At 51.4% G+C, this 21,648-nt stretch overlaps 1 protein-coding gene across 1 annotated transcript in view; it reads right to left on the bottom strand.

Annotated features, from left to right (window-relative positions):
• The window catches only part of ADAMTS10 (ADAM metallopeptidase with thrombospondin type 1 motif 10), a 96,436-nt gene extending 75,376 nt beyond the window's left edge, over window positions 1-21,060 (bottom strand). The window contains exons 1-3 of the mRNA XM_075071357.1: window positions 21,022-21,060; window positions 14,815-14,944; window positions 2,397-2,761 (exon numbers count right to left, since the gene is read on the bottom strand). Coding sequence (XP_074927458.1) covers window positions 2,397-2,761; window positions 14,815-14,944; window positions 21,022-21,060 — 534 coding nt within the window. The remainder of the gene's footprint in view (window positions 1-2,396; window positions 2,762-14,814; window positions 14,945-21,021) is intronic.
• Window positions 21,061-21,648: the final 588 nt, after the last annotated feature.

Raw genomic sequence — 21,648 nt, 5'->3', positions numbered from 1 at the left:
GGTGTGGGGATGGTGACGGGTGGCTGGGGGGCTGCCAGGTGGAATGCTGGGGTCTGGGGGTGCCCTCGCAGTTGGGGGTGGCTGAGGTCTGAGGCTGTCGGGGTGCTGATGAGTGACTGGGGGGCTGCCGGGTGGAATGCTGGGGTCTGGGGGTGCCCTGGCAGTCGGGGGTGCTGGGGTGTGAAGGTGTGGGGATGGTGACGGGTGGCTGGGGGGCTGCCGGGTGGAATGCTGGGGTCTGGGGGTGCCCTGGCAGTCGGGGGTGCTGGGGCAGTTGGGAGTGACAGTTGGACGGTTCTGTTCAGTGAGGAGAGCAAGTAGAGTGGGAAGGGCGAGACGCTCTTGGCATCTAGGCAGGGCTGGCTCCAGGTTTTCTTCTGCCCCAAGTGGTGGGAAAAAAAAAAGCTAATTGGTGGCACTTCGGCGGCAGCTCAATCATGCTGCTCCATTCTTCAGCGGCGGGTCCTTGACTCCCTCTCTTCCTCTTCGGCGGCAGCTCAAAGAGGAAGAGAGAGACTGAGGGACCTGCCGCTGAATTCCCAGACGTGCCACCCCTTTGTATTGGCCTCCCCAAGCTCCTGTTTCCTTCGCTGCTGCCTGGAGCCGGCCCTGCACCTAGGATCCTCTTTCCTGTCCCAAGCAGCCCTAGCTGCCTGCACTCTGAGGGCCCAGGGAGGAAGCATGATGGCTGAGTGAGGGGGCGATGGGGGGTTTGGTGCCTAATGGGGTCAGCTCCCCAGAAGGCCGCCCTGTGACCTGGCTGGGCGCAGCTTGGATGTGGCCAGACTCCCCCAACCAAAGCAGCTGGACTCCCTTCCCTCATCCCCCACACTGATGTCCATAAGCTCCCCAAGACAGTGGGACTTCGCTTAGGTAATGGGGAGATTTCTGGGCTTGCAGAGGGTTTATTTCTTGCCCTGTTGCACCCTCCCAAGGAGGGGCTGGGTGTTCGTCTGTCATCGGGATCTCTCCATCCCCCCTCCATTCCCCTGGGACTTTCTGGGCTTGGTCAAAGTACTGTCTGGCCATCAGATGTCCTGGGACGTATGGGCCACTGTGGGAAAGGCATTGATACCAGATCCCTTACGAGCCAGCAGTGCCCAATGCACCCAGCAGCTCACCCTCTGAGTCCTAGTAAATCCACGAGGACATCACTGGAGCGCTTACCCTCAGATGCATGGAGAGCCGATTCTGACACAGCAATCTGGGGAGGGGAAATGATCCAGGCTGCAACCCTGGTGCCAGGGGTGGGATGGAAACATAGTAAAAAGATCCTTGACATAACGAGGCAGATTCTCATTACACTGGGGCCTTTTCAATGGCAACGTAAAGCTGCATTAAAGGCAGTGTAAATTCATGCCCATGTTAATGCCCTTACACTGACCGAGGGGCCTTGGCATAAAGGAGGATCTGACCTACCAAATCAATTCCTACATATGTTTACCCCATTGTGGAGTATGTTTGCTCCATCCCTCTCTCTGGGGGCACCAGGGTATCATACTTGGCAAGCTATTCTCTGGAAGCAGCACCAAGCCCCATGTATGGGGAAGCCCCCAAGATACCACACCTGCCATCAAGGGAAAGCAGAAGGTAACGAGGTAGATGCTAATGTGACCAGTGAGGCACTAGGGAAACGGGACAGTCTCACAGCATATGCACAATATACCCTCTCTGTGAATCCGCTCAGATGACACACCGCATCCCTGCCTGGTAAGATTAACATCACAATGTGACAGCACTGCCCCGTCTCTCATGAAGGTATTGTCAGGGCAAAACGATGCAAGGTTTGCAATCCAGCTGTCTGGCATCACTAGGCAATTCTTTTCCCCCCAGCAGTTTAAACACAACTGGGTGGCAATCTCTAAGGACAATTTATTAACTACACAGGTCTGGATCGGCAACTTACTTTCTGAGGGCTTGTCTCAGAGTCTGGCCCCTTCCTGGAATTCACTGCTCACTAGTACATGCAGAACGCAGCGTTTGTTTGTCAGAAAGAGGCAAAGGAGCACAGGGCTGGGGTCTCTGGCAGCTAAAGTAATCAAAGTGGGGTCTATAGGTCTCCCTATCCCAGGCCAATTGACGTCAATGGAAACTGACTGGCTTCCGTGGGCCTTCGACTAGCTTTTGGTCACCCTCAGCTTTATGAGAGAGAGTTACGGCCAGTGGAGATGATGGATCCCAGCATGCAATGTCCCATCTCAGCTCTGCCCGCTTGGCCACGCACATCACAACAGAGCACTGAATGCTGGGACCAGTCACCTTTGTTGGTTGCACCTCTGTAACGAAGATCAGGGAAGCTGCAATCTGTTCCATTTTATTGGCAGCCCTAACTATTGATACCGCCCTTGGCTGGGCAAACCGGGAGGACCTGTCCTACGATCCCTTTGGAAGCTCACCAGTCCATTGCAGTTGCTGATGGCGACTTTGGAGTTCAGGTACTGATCTTGCAAGTGGCCCGCGTAGTGGCAGTCCTCGTGGAAGTCGTGCTGCCAGTCCACCCCGTCCCGCTTCCAGTACTCCACCGTGAAGTGCTCGGCCAGCAGGTTGGAGTGCAGGGTCAGGTTGAGGAGGAACTGGGTGTGGTGGGCGGAGACCTTGTAGAAGACTCGCCGCTCAGCGGCATCATAGGACAGGGAGCCCAGGCTGCGCCGGGAGCGCCGCTTCAGCTGGCTTCTCATGTCAAAGGTGAGGAAGTCCCCGTTTTGGTCCACTTGGATGGGGAAAGCGATTTCATAGTGATCGAGGCTGGAGAGGAACTCCTCTGGAGGGCATAGCAAACACAGTGACAGTCACGTTCTGGAGAGACAGGGAGGTCAGGAGACCTGGGGCAGAGTAAAAGCCAATGCAATTCTCGGCTGCAGGGGCATGTCAAAATCAGAGAGAGGACCATCCTTCTCTATAGAGCTCTGGTAAGATTGCAGCTAAAGCACTACACCCAGCGCTGCACAGATCAATAGCAAGGATGGCCCAGTGAAGGCAGGAAGAATGGTTGAGTGGTTAGGGCACAAGCCTGAGACGCAGAATACCTGGATCCCCTGCTCTGCCACAGACTCCTGTGAGACCTTGGGCAAGTTACTTAGGACTCCTCAACACTAGAATTGCTGCAGCAGCGCAGCTGCACCGATGTAGCTGCTGCCAGTGCAGACGCTGCATGCTGGCGAGTGAGCTCTCTCCTGTCAGCATCATGACTCCACCTCCCTGAGCATCAGTAGCTCTGTCAGCGAGAGAGTGTCTCCTGCCAATGTTGCGCAGTCTACACCAGCGCTTAAGTCGAAGTAACTTATGTCACTCGGGGGAGCGGCTTTTCCACACCCTTGAGTGACTTAAGTTATACTGAAGTCAGCGCTAGCGTGTACAAGTCACTTAGTCTCTCCGTGCCTCAGTTTCTCATCTCTAAAATGGGGACAAATTACAGCTATTTATTTCTGAAATTCTTAGATCAGGGGTTTATTTCCTTGGGCTCTGGGCTTGCAAACAAGTGCCAAGGGATCATGATCGCCCTGCTGCCTTTCCCATATTGTTGTATGGGCCAGGGTTCCCCGCTAGATGGAACAGGGGTCCTGGAATGGGAAAGATGGTCCCAGAACAGTAAACGCTGAGAATTACTGTCCTAGAGGGAAGGTCTCACAGCTGTGCACTAAAGCACAGAAGGTGGACTAACGGTTTAGCAAATGAAATCATAAACCCAGAGCATTATGTTGAGAAGAGGGAAGGAAATGCACTCTTTGACCAAACAATCATTGACCGTCTACAACCTGGTACTGAAGACAAGGGTGGTACTCTGCAATTTCCATGATCAATTTTTAAAGGACGATACGACAATAACTACCTTCTAGTCCAGTGGTTCTCAAACAGGGGTACACATACCCCTGGGGGCAGGCAGAGGATGCACCCCCTGGAAGACAACTCATCCAGATATTTGCCTTATTTTACAACAGGCTACTTAAAAAAGCACTAGCAAATTCAGTACAAACTAAAATTTCATACAGACAATAACTTGCTTATACTGCTCTATCTACTATCCACTGAAATGTAAGTACAATATTTATATTCCAGTTGGTTTATTTTATAATTATATGGTAAAAATGTGAAAGTCAGCAGTTTTGTTCAGTAATAGCGCGCTGTGACATTTACGTATTTTTATGCCTGATTTTGGAAGCAAGTTGTTTGTAAGTGAGCTGTAACTTGGGGGTACACAAGGCAAATCAGACTCCTGAAAGGGGGACAGTAGTTGAGAGCTACTGTGCTAGTCGTTCAGCAGAGCCATCGATTTTGATAAGTGATTGTGCTTTTTCGTTAGTAACTCAGATCAGCAGTCTGAGGTTCCTTCAGAACTTTGGGATGCACCATCTGGTCCTGACGACTCACTGTTATTAATTATCATCATCATCATCATCTATGTGATGAAGCACCAAGAGAGATCAGGACCCTCTTGTGATAGGCATGGTTCAAAACCCTACTCAGAGTCCCTGCCTTGAAAATCTTACAATCAAAATAAGAGAGACAAGGGGGAGGGAAACCGGAGTTCAAGATCACACAACAGGCTAGTGGCACAATCAAGAACAGAACCTACCCCGGCCAGTACCCTCCCCTCCAGGCACTTCTGCCACTTCAGCCACTTGTTGCACTTTAACTTATCAACTTCTTCTATCACCTCCTCCTCCTCCGAGGTGTCAGTCTCTGAAAACAGTTCACCACCACTTAGCATATGTGATCTAACAAAGGCCCAGTCCTAGATGTCTGACTGCACTTGTAGGGGAACACGACACCTTTCTCCATCGAAAAGATTGACAACGTTTAGTGCTGTGGTTCCCAAACTTTTTCATACCATGACCCCCTCTGGGCTCACCTGTGTTAACCAGGCCCCAGGGTCTGAGACAGAGCCCCACAACCCAACCGGGACTCAGTGGGACCAGACTACGCATGCCGGGTTTGGGTTGCGTCTAAGTTAACCACCAGTCCCTTATTTTGAGATTTATTGACATAATTGATCATGACTGATTCCATTCTAAAGAGGAAACTGAAGCATATGATAATTGCATGATGTACTTGAGGGCAGTAGAAATGTGTGTTTGAGTGACAAACCCATGCTGTGCTAAAGGAAATGGGGTTTCCCTAAAACGTCCCTTAAAATGAAACGTTGTCCCGGATTTTCCACATGGTTTCCCCTTATTCCCATCCAATGAATCACCCTAGCTGGGCCAGGTTGTCTTCTGACCCCCTTGGGCTTGGCTTAGATTGGCTCCCCTCCTCCTGCTCAAGGGGTTGGCACAGCGGTGGCTATAAGCCCCATCCCTGCTGGCTGCCGCCACCTTGCAGTGCCAACCCAAACATGGCACAGCCAGACAGTGCCGGACAGTTGGGGCAGGGCAAGCAGCTGCCCCTCGCAATGCAGCACACACATCTCATGACCTCCTGATGCTCTTTCATGTTTCATGATCCTCCCCTCCTCAGTCCCCTCGGCAGTATGACCCACAGTTTGGAAAACACTGCTCTAGAGAAACTTCTCGAATTGCCAGAGTGATTCAGACCTGTGCTATAGCGAGCCCAGTATCCAGTCACGTTGTAATCTACCTATAGGGCATGTCCTCCTAACCCTAGTAGCTAGAGGTTGATTTATGCCCTGAAGCATGAGCTATTTATGGCAAGGACCAGGAGAAGTTCTACCCTATTGGACTCACCTGCCCATTTTGTCCAAGGGCCTTGCTGTACGGTTTGCATCCTTTTTCTTGTTGTTTTCTAAGCAACCGGGGAGAAGTCAGGCTGCCCTGAGGTGGCCGCATTTTGCCTGGCTCCACAATGCCCATCTTCAAAACCATCATAAATCCGGACTCCAAATTACGCTGTCACCACATGCCCAGCTCTGGAACGTTTACTTTCCTTCGAATGCATTTTCCAGTGTGGGATCTTGACAGAGTGATTTCTTGGGCTACCGCTGATGGAACAATCCTTCCCACTGGCTGGGTCTAGGGGTTACGTTCGGACCTTCCAAACCATAAACACCTCTGGCACCTATTCCTTGGCCTGACCAACCAGAAGCGATGGTTTTATTTTCACTCCTTCTGCTTCGGCTTCTGCCATACCAGACCACATCTTGTGCGATGCAGCCGGGCAAACAGGAAAAGCTATTTCCACGTAAGGAATGACTGGCAGCCTGGAGAAATTTGCTGCTACTGGAAACATTTTGTTTTTCTTTCTGTTCTCTCCAGCCTGCCACATGGGCAGAAGAAAGCCTGGCTAGGAGCGGTGAGAGCAGGGGGCTGGGAGCCAGGAGCTGGGCTCTCTGCCACCGACTTGTTGTGTGCCGCTAATCACAGAACAGAAAGCATTGCCCAGTGGCTAAAGCATTAGCTTAGGCTGTGAGAAATCCAGCTTCAAGTCCCTAGTTCGACACAGACTCCCTGTGTGACCATGGGCAAGTCACTTAGCCTCACTGTGCCTCAGTTTCCTATGAATAAAACAGGGATAACAGCATTGCTCTACCTTGCAGCCCCTGCCCCAAACAGCTTACAATCTAGTGTACCGAAGATAGACAGACAGACACAGAGAGGTTCTATCTATCAGCCTGTAAAGTGGGGATAAAAATGACAGCCTGCCTGATAAGGGGCTCTGAGGATTTATTAATGTGTGGGAAGTGCTTTGAGATCCTTGGCTGGAAGAGGGGCAAAGTTACTCTTATACCCCTGAGATGCAAGCAGCGATAGGTAGAACTGGTAGGTTTCAGGAGAGGGATCTCCACCTGCCCCCCCAGTTCCTGGGAGAGAACTGATTTCCTGGGCTGGTCCGACGTGCCGCAAGCTCACCCCTGGCAAGGCAATCCCATCCGAAAGCTCCCCTTGAACGAGGGCGGAGAACGCTGAGGGCCGGGAATCGGCCAGAGCCTCTCTGGTGTAGGCCAACGGTTGAAATCTAGCCCTGCGTAATAGTGAGCGGCTGGCTGGTGGTCGAGCTTAGAGGGGTGTTGTCAATTCACAGGCTGTACTTCTGTGGGAAAATGGTTTAGCAACTCTAGATAATCTGCCCTGGGCCCTGATCCTGTGCTTCTCCCTTTCCTAGAGTATTACAGGCACTCCCCCTACCCTGCTCCATTAAAGCGGCTCCCCTGCTCCCCCTGCCCTGCTCCATTACAGGGGCTCTCCCGCTCCGCCTGCCCCACTCCATTACAGGGGCTCTCCCGCTCCGCCTGCCCCGCTTCATTACAGGGGCTCCCCTGCTCCCCCTGCCCTGCTCCATTACAGGGGCTCCCCTGCTCCCCCTGCAGCGCTCCATTACAGGGGCTCCCCTGCTCCCCCGGCCTGCTTCACTGCTGGGGCTCACTGTCCAGCTCTGCCTTGCTGCATTACAGGGGCTCCTCTGTTCCCTCCTATCCTGGGGGACTACGGAGGCTCCCCCACCCATTGGCATTACAGGGCTCCTCCTGTTCCGTTGCCCAGCATTGCAGGAGAACAAACCTCTCTGGTTCTTAGCCAGCCCCGTCCCTTCCCAAAAATCCAGTCCTGTCTCTCTCCTTGCAGTCACTCATGCTATATTAATAGACCTTGGTGTGACACGTAGTATTGTGCCCATCTGGACCAAAGGGGTTTGCACAGGTGATAAGGCGCCTGCTGTTTCCCACAAGCTCTCCAGCAGCGACTGCATTACTAGAGAGAGACCATACTGAGCCCTAGGGGAACAGAACCTGCTGGGCCGTTCAGGCTGGATGGCAGGAACACGCTCAGACCCCATTTGAGGTCTCCCCTCCGCCCTAGAGAGGGGAAATGCATCTGCAAGGGAGCGTGAGGGGGTGCCAGGAGGGGGACAGAGACAGACAGAGCGGAAGTAGCAGACACAGAGTGGGAGTGTTGGGGAGGAAGGGAGACAGCAAGGAGGAGACGGAAAGAGGTGAAGGGGGACCAGAAAGAGGCAGCCCCAGGAGGGGAAAAGCAAGTGTGACAGGGAAAGGGGGAGGCAGAAAGGAGCTTCCTGCCAAGTGGCGCCCTTCATTCCAGATAGCCCAGGACCTTTTCTCAGTTCCTGCACCTCATACCGCTGCATGGTCACCTGGGATTAAAGGAAGCCAGAGCTTCCCTGGCCTTGTTACCACCGGCAGCAGCCCATTCACACATTTCATAATGGATGGGTGAGAAAAATGCCCTCTGGCTCCCAAAGCTCAGTACTGGGTCAGAGCAATGGTCCATCCAGCCCAGTATCCAGTCTTCTGACAGTGGCCGGTGCCAGGTGCTTCAGAGGGAATGAACAAAACAGTAACTATCAAGTTATCCATCCCCTGTCGTCCAGGCCCAGCATCCGGCAGTCAGAGATTTAGGGCCACCCAGAGCATGGGCCTGCGTTCCTGCCCATCTTGGCTAATAGCCATTGATGGACCGATCCGCCAGGAACTTATCTAGTTCTTTTTTGAACCCAGTTATATTTTTGGCCTTCACAACATCCCCTGCCAAGGAGTTCCCCAGGTTGACTGTGTGCTGTGTGAAGAAATATTTCCTTTTGTTTATTTTAAACCAGATGCCTATTAATTTCATTGGATGACCCCATATTCTTGTGTTATGTGAAGAGGTAAATAACACTTCCTTATTCACTTTCTCCACACCAGTCATGACTTTATAGACCTCTCTCATATCTCCCCTTAGTCTCCTCTTTTCTAAACTGAACTGGCCCAGTCTTTTTAATCTCTCCTCATATGGAAGTGGTTCCATACCCTTAATCATTTTTTTTGCCCTTCTTTGCCTCTTTTCAAATTTTAATAGACGTTTTTTGAGATGGGCCAACCAGAGCTAGACACAATACTCAAGGTGCAGGCATACCATGGATTTATATAGTGGCATTATGATATCTTCTGTCTTATTATCTATCCTTTCCATAATGGTCTCTAACATTCTGTTAGCTTTTTTGACTGCCGCTGCACACCGAGCAGATAGTTTCACAGATCTAGCCACACTCGCTCCAAGATCTCTTTCTTGAGTGATAACAGCTAATTTAGACCCCATCATTTTGCATATGCAGTGGGGATTATATTTTCCAATGCGCATCACTTTGCATTTGTCAACACTGAATTTCATCTGCGAATTTGTTGTCCCATCACCCAGTTTAGTGAGATCCCTTTGTAATTCTTTGCAATCTGCTTTGGACTTAACTGTCTTAAGTAGTTCTGTATCATTGTACATTTTGCCACCTCACTGTTCACCTTCTTTTCCAAATCATTTATGAATATGGTGAAAAGCACTGGTCCCAGTACAGATCCTGGAGGGACAGCACTATTTCTCTCTCTCAGTTGTGAAAACTGACCATTTTTTCCTACCCCTTTCTTTCTTATCTTTTAGCCAGTTATTGATCCACTCCCTCTTATCCCATGACTGGCTACTTTGCTTAAGACGCTTTGGCATGGGACCTTGCCAAAGGCTTTCTGAAAGTCCAAGTACATCATATCCACTGGATCACCCTTGTACACATGCTTGTTGACTCTATCTAAGAATTCTAATAGACTGGTGAGGCATGATTTCCCTTTACAAAAGTTGTGTTGACTCTTGGTGTTCATCTGTGCACGTGATGTCTCTCAACTCATCCCCCACTTCTTTCTATTTTCCTCTGCTCACACCAACACTGCCACTAAATCCTGCCATTTCTGTCTCTAGGGCATCCATTCCTCCACACTCCCACAGAACGGCTTTCACTACCTCATACTCTAACTGCTGCAGTCCCCGATCCTGGCCTCCTTGCCTCTCACCTCACTCCTCTCCAGTCTGTCTATAAATGATCTAATCCTGAATGTGTGTAGCTTCAACTTCTAGCCATCAGATCTTTTTATACCTTTCTCTGCTAGAATGTTCATTGTGTGTAGGTACTCAGAGACTGGGATCAACTTACCCCTTAACCTTCTGCCTGAGAAGCTAAATAGATCGAGTTCCTCGAGTCTATCACGATAAGGCATGTTTTCCAGGCCTTTAATTGTTTTCGTGGCTCTTCTCTGAACCCTTCCCAGTTCATCGACATCCTTTTTGAATCGTGGACACCAGAACTGCACACAGTATTCCAGTAGCAGTCACAGGGGTTACAAACACAGGAGTAAGATAGTGCCTATTCTCCTCATATTCTGGCTCCCTTTGACAGACATTGAGCTACACCTCCACTGATGGGTTGGATTGCATCTGAACAGCTCTGTAGTTTGTAGAAGTGACAGGAACTGTCCGTGGTACCATAAATTGGTGGACGTCTATCCCATGAATTTTCCCTTCCTCACCATATGGGCAGCAGCTTGGATTGCTCTAAACCAGGATCTTATCAGATTACTGCTCTGGCACTATGCCTAGTGCAGCAAAATCATACCAGAATAATGTTCCACAATTGAGTGTGCAGGCTAAATGCTTTTACACGTGGGCCCCACCTATAATGAAAGGCAGTGTGCTGTAGTGACTGGAGCACAGAGATATTATGGATTCCAAGGCCAGAAGGGGCCAATCTGATCATCTAGTCTGACCCGGTGTGTAACGCTGGCCGGAGAACTGCTCAGAAATAATTCCTGCTTAAACTTGAGCACATCTTTTAGGAAAACACACGCCCCTGAGCTAAGAAGTCCTGAGTTCTAATCCTACTCAGATGCTAACTAACCGAGCAGCCTTCGGCACCTCACACAGGCCAAAACCAGTAGGTGCTTCTACAAATGTTGGTTTTTAATTGCTGTGTGCCTCAGTTTCCACATCTGCCAAGTGGGGAGTGTCAGAGGATCCACTCATGGCAGGGGGCGCCTCCGCCTGGCTGCTCTGGGGGTTAGCTATTTCCAGGCCTGAGGCCCCCTTCTGCAGCTTGCTGCCTTCCCTGCTGCCGCTCTCACTCTTGCTGTCTCTCCGGAGCCTCTCTCTCTCTCTGGGTACTGCAGGCTCCTCTTCAGGACTTGACCCTCCAGCCAGGTCACTATCCATGTTTCCTTTTTACAAGGTACCAAAGTCTCTCCTGACAAATGGGCAGATAGATGATGCCATAGTTGCCATTATGGGGGATAATGATATGACAGGAACTATTCGTGGGAGAACAGTGGCAGAGGGAAATGGAATCACCAGAAACATACATAACTTCAAATTTCTGTATGGCTTAGTGTTGTGGCATGACATACTGTTGGAAATAGATGTTGTAAGCAAGAGACTCCAAGGTGTTGACCTTGATATCTGGAGCAATGGGACAACTGGACAAAGTAAAGTCATACCTACAGTCTTACCACTCAGACGAGGGATTTCAAAATGGTCTGAAGAGTGCACAGAAGTTGGCAGAGGAACTTCACATTGAAGCTATTTTCCCACCCATTCAGGAATACAAGAGTCACCGAAGAAGATGACATTTTGATTACGAGGAATGGGATAATCCCACAAGAGATCCCAAAGAGCAATTCAAAGTTGAATTCTTTAACCAGGTGCTAGATTGTGCAATACAGTCAGCTGAAGAACTTTTCATGCAGCTCAAGGAACACAGCAGTATATTTGGGATGTTGTATGATATTCCAAAACTCCTCACAATACCTGAAGAAGACCCACGCCAGCAACGCAAGGCACTAGAGACAGTGTTGACACATGATGACATGCACAATATTGATGCGAGTGATTTAGGTAATGAACTGAAAGCCCTTTCAAGATACATTTCAGCAGGATCAACTCCAAAGGCTGTTCTGGAATATACAGGGCTATTGCAACCATTTAGGTGACGGGAGCTAGGATTTGGGGGGTGCCATTTTCTTCGGCAGCGACCGGCGGCCAGATCTTCAGCCACCCTAGTCGCTGCTGGCATTTAGGCGGAGGGAGCTAGGGCAGGGGAGCGCGGGGAGGGCCGCCTGCAGCAAGTAAGGGGGGGCAGCACTCAGGGGAACTCCCCACCCCAGCTCACCCCTGCCCTGCCTCCTCCCTGAGCACACCACCGCTGCTTCACTTCTCCCGCCTCCCAGGCTTGCGGCGCCAATCAGCTTAAGCGCGGAGCAGAGGTGAGCTGGGGCGGGGGCGTGCCTCAGGGTAGGGGGGGGAGCTGCCACGGGAGGGGTGCCTCAGGGAGGACTGGGGGAGCTGCCACGGGGCGGAGGTGCGGGGAGGGGGAGGGCGCAAGGTGGAAGTTTCGCCTAGGGCATGAAACATCCTAGTACCGGCCCTGGGAATATATGTGCACAAATAAGATGATCACCCTCTTTCCAGACATTTTTGTTGCTCTGCACATACTTCTAATACTTCCTGTAACAGTTGCCAGTGGAGAACGCAGCTTCTTCAAGCTGAAGTTAATAAAAACACATCTACGCTCCACAATGACACAGGAGAGGCTGGTCGGCCTTGCAACCATCTCAACAGAGCATGAGCTGGCCCAGACTATGGACCTTCAGGAAGCAGTTCAAGTCTTTGCAATCAAGAAGGCACGGAAGCACCACTTTGATTATTCAAACAGATAAAAATGCCAGTGTTACATTTGCTGTTCAGGAGTTGAAAGTTAAATGTTACTTAAAATTTTTGAACAAGGCATTTTAAGTTGTTTGTTCTCCTTTATTGGGGTAGGTAGCAGAGCAGTATCATGAGAGAAGTAGAACAGGAAGAAGGCAGAATTGAGACCTTTCAAAGTTTTGGCCCAAGCAAGGAGGCATGGGCGCGTCATTTGAGCTCCCTGCCTCAGGTGCACAAATGTTGTGGGCCAGCCCTGGGTGCACTGAATGAACTACACCGGATCCCAGGACTGGAGCAGCAGGGGGTAATGTAGATTTGGACTGAGATGCATTGACAGAACTGAGTCGGGGGTCAAGGCTTGGCAGCAGGTGTTGTTCCAGGTGAGGACTGAGGTGCTTTGGCAGAACTGTGTGGGGTAGTTAAGTTTTCATTGGAGTTTATTTAGTGCAGCAAATAAGGTAATGCAGCTGGAGCGAGGTGTGAACTCACTGATGCAGGAAGCCCAGAACATTCAGAAGAGAAATTGCCAGAGCCTTTGGATAAAAGCACCTGGAACTGTATTTGTTTCTGATTAATTTTCTTTTCTGCCTTTATAAAACTATGAACTGCACAGCGTTGGTGGTGGTTCTGCTTTCAGTCGCCTCTTGGTTCACCTCTGCGCGGGCTGCAGCTGGAGGAGGCCGTCCCATGGATTTGAAGCAGAGATGTGACACTCAGACTGTACTCAGACCCCAGAATAGTTTCGTGGCTTTGTCCTTTCTTCATTGGAACTCTATGTAACAAGCAGACCACAGCCTGATGGCATTAGGAGTGTGCAAGGGGCCTGAATACAGCATTGAATTTAGCCTGTCTGCAGCTAGCCCCATCACCTGGAGTGCACACAATTCCCTGGGCATAATCCAACACCTGCACATGTTCACCTAAACCCGTGCACGCTGCATACAGACTGACAGACACAACTGGTCTGCATTACCACATGCTGACTCATAGATGCATTCACACATTCACCGCCAGATGACATGCATATGTTCCCAAAAGTACACAGACGGACACCCCGCCCACCCACACGCAAGCACACTCAAGCCCATAAAATCACCCACGCAACTGCAGCCATCTGCACAGACACAGACCTATACATGTCCATTCATATGCTAATACAGACATATACAGACATGCACACACAGAGAAATGCCTCCAAAAACACACGTGTCAATATGCACATACAGATGGATCTCCCTTTTCATAAGGCTCTTCACGATAAAGCTCTTACTCCTACTGGATGCTCCACTCCACTGGAGTGCAATGTGAGCTCCCTCATTCCTCTTGCTAACAGGCAGCTACCTTTGCGCTCCCTACAGGGCCAGCGCTTGCATTTAGGCGGCCTAGGCAATCGCCTAGGGCGCCAGGATTATTGGTGGGTGGCATTTTGCCGGAGGGGGTGGCAGGCGGCTCTGGAGGACCTACCGCAGTCATGCCTGTGGAGGGTCCACTGGTCTGCAGCCCTGGTGGAGCTGCCGCAGTCGTGCCTGCGGGCGGACGGTTGGCTGCTCACGCGGCTCCGGTGGACCTCCTGCAGGTACGACTGCGGCAGCTCCACCAGAGCCACGGAGCAGCCGACCGTCCGCAGACACGACTGCGGCAGCTCCACTGGAGCCGCGGGACCAGTGCACAGGGCGGCGAAATTCCCGTGCGCCTAGGGCGCTAAAACCCCTAACGCCGGTCCTGGCTCCCTAGCTGTCATCCTGGGGCTTGATACAACCCTTATCAGTTTGCCAGCTAAGCACTGCCTAAAATCAAGGGGCATTAAATCCCACAAGAAAAGCATCTCTGTTTCACAGGCAGACAGGGGTCTATAACTAGGCTACAGATGTAACAGAGCCAGTTCTAGGGGTTCCCCTACTTTAGGGGTGGGTCCCTAGCACAGTAGCTCTCAACCTTTCCAGATAACTGTCAGATTTGTATTGTGTACCCCCCAAGTGTCACCTCACTTCAAATCTACTTGCTTACAAAATCGGACCTAAAAATACAAGTGTCACAGTGAGCTATTACTGAGGCATTGCTGACTTGCTCATTTTTACCCGATCATTATAAAGTAAATGGATTGGAATATAAATATTGTCCTTACATTTCATACATAGAGCAGTATAAACAAGTCATTGTCTGGATGGGATTTTAGTCTGTACTGACTTCGCTAGTGCTTTTTAGTAGCCTGTTGTGAAACGAGGCAAATCTCTAGATGATTTGATAGGCCCCCAGGAAGATCTCTGAGTAACCCCAGGGGTTGAGAATCCCTGGACTAGCGCAGCAGGACTAGCTCGCAGGGTTTTCCCACCTTAGAGCCAGCATTAGGGATTCTGTCCCCCTCGGCACACGATTCCAGCCCCTCTTCCCCGCCCCCGTGGGAAATCCCTACCTTGTGAGTGGAATTTGTAGCCGGGAGAGTCGCACACAGCTGTGGTGAAGATGACAGTCCACGTCAGAAGCCTCCAAGCGGTTGCCATGGTTAGCGATGCTCTTCTCAGTGCAGGGAGCTTTGTACCAGCCTAAAGGGCTCTGTCCCAACATGTCTCTCTTTGGGCCACTGCTTATGTAGAGACAGGAGTCCTCGGTCCCTTCCCAGGCATCCTCAGCCGCTCCGTGCACTCTCCAAAGCAGCAAAGCTGATGGCGTCTTTGCAGTGCGCTGTACCTGGGCTGACGTAATGGCTTCAGCTTGTGCTAATTAGAATCAAAGGCTGTCGGTGGCATTGCCCCTGCAGAAGAGAGAGTGAGGCGAGGGAGCAGGAGAAAGCGAAGTGGAGTAAAAGAGAGAGGGAACGAGGGGGGGGAAGGAGAAGGAAAGGAGAGAGAGAAAAAGGCAGGGAAAGCAGAGCGGGCAGGAAGGGAAGAGTGAACATGTCAGAGAAGGAAAGGAAAAGAGGGGCGTGAGCAGGGGGAAGAGTATAAATTAGATCAACCACGTCATTTTATAGCATGTTAGACAAGGGGCCCGCTCTCTGGCCTCCTGCCCCTCTGTGTCATCATTTCCACCAGTGAAGAATGGCTGCCTTTCTAACCAACTGGCACTGTAGCCCTTGGCACCCACTGGCCTGAACGCTCAGCTACACCGAGGTCCCTTCTACTGCCTGGGCCACGTAAAGGGACCTTAAAGTGATGGCAACTGCCATTTGTGCCCACTTTGAGGCCCCTTTGCCCCGCCAACGTGGTATAAATTGTTCTTCGTGTAAACGAGACCCACCCCCTTTTTTCAACTTTGCGCCAGGCAAAGGAGAATCAGGCCCAAGCTCTTCCCGATCTCTTAAAAACAAACAACAAATGCAGGCACAGCGCGGCTGCTCTGGAAGAAACGTTTGAAGGAGGCACAAGGGTTGAGCTTCAGAAGGGGCCGCTCAGAGAACCCCCTCAGCAAAACAGCAAGCTGGCTGGCTCAGCAGCAGAGATCTCAAGAGAGAGAAACAGGACAGAGCAGAAGTGGAAGGCACAAGGTGGAGTAAAGGGTCTGAGTTCAAATCAGTCCTGCTGTAGTATCGTGCAGCATTTGGAATGTCACTGCCATATCTGTGGTGACTGAGTGGGATGCTACAGAACAGACAGAGCATGTGAATGCTCTGGCAAAAGGCTGAGGAAGATGGCTCATATAGAAGAACGAGTGAATTCAAATAGAAAGAGCTTTTCTGCTAACAGGAGGATGGCAGGTGATGGGTAAAGGGAATGGCCTGCGGTTCACAGTAGGGTTGTGCATTCTGCAGGAACGGGAAGAAACCTGAATTGCTCTGTTTTGTACTTATGTTTCTTAGGGTGCGCCTATACTACCCACCGGATCGGCAGGTAGTGTTTAATGTATCGGGGATCGATTTATCCGCTAATCAATCCGCTAATCGACGCCCGTACTCCACCTTGGCAGGAGGAGTAAGCACAGTCAGTGGCGGCGCCGCAGCAGTCGACTCACCGCCGTGAGGACCTCCAGGTAAATCGAACTAAGATACTTTGACTTCATCTACGCAAATAGCGTAGCTGAAGTTGCGTATCTTAGTTTGAACCCCCCCAGTGTAGACCAGTCCTAGGTTAGGGGAGTTAATTTTGCTTTAGAAAGATAAAATAAACCAAAGATACAGCTTCCTTGGGGTATTTCCACCATCCAAGAATTTAAATACCATCGTCTTGTGTTTAGTCCCATGAGTGGCTCCTGGAGGCATTACGAAAGTTAATATTTTGTTACGTCAAATACTAATTGGACAGAGATGGAATGATGTACTACCTATCTGTGAACACTAGAGGGAGTCTGGGGAAAACAGAAGATGGTGCAGAGCCTGCTGTAATTTGGGAGTTTCTTTGACACCCTCCTTCCCCATGATGTGCATCACTGCAGCTTGGCTAGCTAACCCTGACCTCTCAGGTTACTCTGTCCACTACCAACTGAGAAAGACAAGCCTGGGGCAGGGTGGTTGTGTCATTCCCATCCCACCTCCATGCAAGAGACGTTCCCTTGAGAGACAACGTCTCCCGAGTCCATTCACGTGGCCTCTGAATTCAGCAACGTCTGGGATCTCCAAAAAGCAACAATTTCATGGCAGAACTGAGAGAAATATTCTCCAGGCATGATGCTGAGTCCACAAGGCTTCCTGATTTCAGTGCATGCCCGAGCAGCTCCTCTGAGAAACTGGCATGGAGCTTCATCTCAACCTTCTCCTCCCAGAACTTTTCCCAGGGAGTCTCCAAGTCTAACTATTTGACCAGTCACACTCTAGACCTTATCTTTAAGCCTGGATTTGGACACTGGGATTCCTTGTCAGACAGTCAACTCACCAAGGCTAGCATCAGCTCTTTCTCCCTACCGAGAATAGTCTGACCATACAGACTCACGAAGCCAGCCAACTTTCAGAACATCCTAAAAGAAACTGGCCACCAAATAAGTGGCCACAGCATGAAGATGTGGTCAGACATTTGGAACACATACTTTCCACTGTCATTGATACCTAAGTACCAAAAGTCTCCTTCCTCTCACTCCACAGGCACCCATGGTGCTCAGATGACCTGCTAAAAGGAAGGAAGCACGAAGGATCAATAACAAAGACTGTGAACAGCCGGGGACAGAGGCATAAGAAATTTGTTGCAAAGAATGTTCATCTCAGATCAGGTCACACTAATCCAAGAGGACTCCTCAGATATACTGATGGACACATACAGAACCCGGGATTCCATTTCCGTCCCCATGGATTTGGACTCTTCATATCAGATGAAGTCCTGGAAGCACTGCAAGATCTCAGAGGCACCGCATGCAACTTTGTCCCATGCCCTTTTTGGCTTATTAAGGACTCTTGGGCTCCTTGGTTAATTTATGTCTCCTTGGATGAACGTAGATATCTTCCCCCTCAAAGCCTGGCAAACTCCAGCTAGTAATTAAACGATCACTTGACACACACTTGGCCAACTATCCAGTATGTCTGTAGGCTGGTGTCTAACCTCCCATTTCTAAATAAGGTGGATGAGAAGCTACGATTCCAACCACACCTGACTGCCATCAACATTCTGTATCCCTTTAAATGGCAGGCCGGGTATGGATCAGAGATGACCTTGGTTGTGTTATTAAACGATCGCTTCTTTGCTATGGACAGCGGGAAAGTGCATTCCTGGCACCAGGCTCTCCTCTCAGTTCAAACCCACCGAGTTGTAATGGGTATCTTTAGTTCTGTCTCTTGGGTTCTCACTGGAGGAGTCCTATAAGGTTTTATCTTCTCACACATGTCGAGAAGACTATTAGAAACCCTGGGTTCAAATGCCAAGTGTATGCAGATAGAACACAATTGTCCATGCCCTTCGCATCCTACGCAGAAACCATCATCTCCCAATTATGCCATAGCCTCAGTGAAGTAAGTACATGGCTGAAGAATAGCTGGCCAAAGCTTGACCTTGGGTTACTCTGGTCACCAGGAACAGAGAAATCTAGGGGGGTGGTAGGCAGGACTATCCCTGATCCCACCTCTCAATGATGTAAGGCCGATGTGGCCCATGCTGTGGGGTCACGAGGCAGTGACGTAGCGGGGTCCAACCTAGTGACATCGCCATATCGCAACATCGTAACACGACCTCCAGCTGTACGGTGAACGGAGAGTAAATTTGAGAGAGCAGCAACTGTAATCATGCAGCCAAACTGATGCAAAACCTCAGAGCTTGTCCATTGTGAGTCCCCTTAAAACTGCGTGATTGAAACTGCACAAGCGAGAAGGGAAGCAAAAGCCCAGCGTGCTCTGCCTCTCCTAAGTCAGCATTTTTAGACTCTATTAAGCTTTGAGATTCCAGCTCTTAAACTTTGTCCTACTTCCAGGATTTCTGGACAGAAAGCCTCTCGGCTGAAGTATATTTCCTCTGGGCTTTACACTCCTAATCTGTCTTGTTTTTCCGTTGTTGAACCAGCTTCCTCAAAGCGGCTATTATTTCCTGTTGCTCTTCCACATCTCCAGGACCCTGAGCTGCAGCGGTCATGACTTCTGACCTCCCTCCTATCCCCCTCATCTTTCCCTCTCTCTCTGTCTCATTTATGTTAGCAGCGCCCTCATCCCCAAAGGAATCAAAGCCTGGGAGAGGCCACAGAGGAGGGAGAGCCCATCAACCCTTGACCTCACAGGGAGGAAAGTCTGTTTTTAGCACCACAGGTTGGGAATTAGAGCTGTAAAATTCCCCTAAATGGCAGGAGCGGGGGGAAGGGCCCAAGCGTTGATTCCCTGCATCCCCGTTTCCACAGCACTCCATCTCTGAGACCCCCAATGACCCTTTATCATGGGAGGGAAAGACCCAAAAGAAGCAGCAGAGGAGGAGGAAAGCTGGAAGATCAGCGGGCTCCTCAGTTTCTTTAATATGTATAAAGTTTTCCATAACGTTTGTGTCAAGCTTTAGCTTTCAGGATGTCAATAATACACAGGCATAAACAGGCAGGAAGACCCTGGATCTGTGCACGGGTCGGGGGGGGAGGGCGCAGCAGTCTCTTCGGGTCTTGTGAGGCGGGGCCATGTCCAGCAGTGAAGAAGTCCAGGGTACAGCGTGACCTCTCTGGGTCTCGTGCCTGCCTCACTTGGGTCGGTTCCGATTTGCTCCTTTCCTAGGAATTCATTGTACTTGGCAGGCGCTGTCTGAGAGCGAACACTCCCAGCTGCGGGTGCCAAGGTGGATTTCTCTGCGTGAACTCTTGGGTTGTGGCATGAGTACAAGGCGGCTGTTTGGATCCCTGGCTCGACAGAAAGAAAGACAGACAGACAGAAAGACAGAAAGGACAACTGTTGCTAATTTCAACACCGGGTCTGCAGACAGAATTCCCTGAAAGCCTGGCTTTTTGGCTTCAGCGGCAGCTGCATGGGAAGGTAATAGAAAGCAGATGGGCTCTGATTTGGCCCAAGAGGAAGGTTCAAGGTGCCTCCTAGTGCAGAGGAGAGGAACTTAAATGCTTTTAAAGACGCAGGGGCTTGCTGGTTCCAGGTTCTCATCGAGTGTTTGCAATTTATGAGCTCAGGTGTCCCTTTGCCTTTTTGAGAAATAAAGACAAAGGCAGATTTCTGCTTCCAGCACGCCCCAGTGGGAGGAAATACTTGTGAGCCCCTCTTGCCAGCCCCTCCCCATCCCCCTTCCACCAACACACCTTCCCTGATGTGCAGCGTCAGCTGCTGAAAACAAGGCGAACATAAAGCTCCAGAATCAGAACTTCCAGACAGTGTTGTTCTCTTAGCTAAATAATGAATGAACGGATCTTAGCTGGCCTTTCTCTATGCTGTCGCAATGTAGTAACAGTTCATGCAGGCTGGATACTCTCTCAGAACCAGAGGAACTCAACCACAGAGCACTCAGTTAATGCCCCGAGTCTGCTGCCCAGTTCCAATGCGGGTGGTTGATATAATCAGATTGGGAGCACACAGCCCAAGGGAGGAGGATGTTCCAGGGATTTAAGGTGCTAGATTGGAACTTGTGGGACCTGGCTCCAATTCCCTGTTCTGTCACACACTTCCTGGGTCACCTTGGGCAAATCACCCAAGCGATGTTGTAAACGAGGGTGTCGCTGGGGCTCGACCCTCTCTGGTGAGGAGGGGAGCCACACCGGCCTCAACCTGTCGTCTGAGGGCCTCGGTCCTCAGAACTGCAGTCCACCGTCCGGGCAGCTCGGTCCCTGTGGATAGGACCGAGCAATGGCACAGTCAAAGGGGGCCCAGCCCTCGGTTCGGGCGGGGCACCAGACACACAGTTATCTCAGCTCCGGCCCTCCTGATTCAAGGGGGGAGCTGGAAATAGTTCAGGTAGCTCGGGCCCTTTGGGGCAGGACCGAGCAGTGGCACAGTCAAAGGGGGCCCAGCTCTTGGTTCGGGCGGGGCACCAAACACACAGTTATCTCAGCTCCGTTTAAATGGCCTCCTTAGGCCGGGGAGAGGGGGATTCTGCCACCCGGGGCCAGGTGGCAGGGGGAACGCAGGCCCACCCACTCCACTGCGTTCCAGCCCGGGGGCCTGGTAGCGGTGGTCACCGCTCAGGTGGTCAGTGGGGATCCTGACCGCAACACACTACCATGGGTACCGGAAAATCTGCAGCCTGACTGGGGTCGCTGCCCCCGGGCTACTGCCACTATCCCCCTCTGTGCCTACCTGGTCCATGGGGTCAGCTTCAGGGAAGTCCAGCACCATCGGTTCCTCGCAGCCAGGGCTGGGCGGCAGGTCCAGCAGCTCCTCCGGGAAGTCCAGCCAGGCCTGCTCCGGGGTTTCCTCAGGGTAGCAGCAGGGACGGGAAAGCTCGGGCAGCTCCTCGCCGTAGTGGGTGTGGGGAAGCTCCGGCAGCTCCTCGTCGTAGCGGGTGCGGGGAAGCTCCGGCAGCTCCTCGTCGTAGCGGGCGCAGGGAAGCTCCGGCAGCTCTCGTCGTAGCGGGTGCGGGGGAAGCTCCGGCAGCTCCTCGTCGTCGGGCGCGGAAGCTCCGGCAGCTCCTCGTCGTGCGAGCGCGGGGAAGCTCCGGCAGGTCCTCGTCGTAGTGGCTGCGGGGAGCTCTGGCAGCTCCTCGTCGTAGCGGGCGCGGGGAAGCTCTGGCAGCTCCTCGTCGTAGCGAGCGCGGGGAAGCTCCGGCAGCTCCTCGTCGTAGTGGCTGCGGGGAAGCTCGGGCAGCTCCTCGTCGTAGCGAGCGCGGGGAAGCTCCGGCAGTTCCTCGTTGTAGCGGGTGCAGGGAAGCTCTAGCCAGTCCAGGCAGCGGCCCCCGGCCTCAGCAGCTTCCCAGTCAGGAGCACC

Source organism: Chelonoidis abingdonii, chromosome 11, assembly GCF_003597395.2.
Source record: "Chelonoidis abingdonii isolate Lonesome George chromosome 11, CheloAbing_2.0, whole genome shotgun sequence".
NCBI classification, from domain to species: domain Eukaryota; kingdom Metazoa; phylum Chordata; order Testudines; family Testudinidae; genus Chelonoidis; species Chelonoidis abingdonii.
The sequence above is the reverse complement of the archived record's forward strand: the minus strand, read 5'-3'. Positions and strand labels throughout refer to the sequence as shown.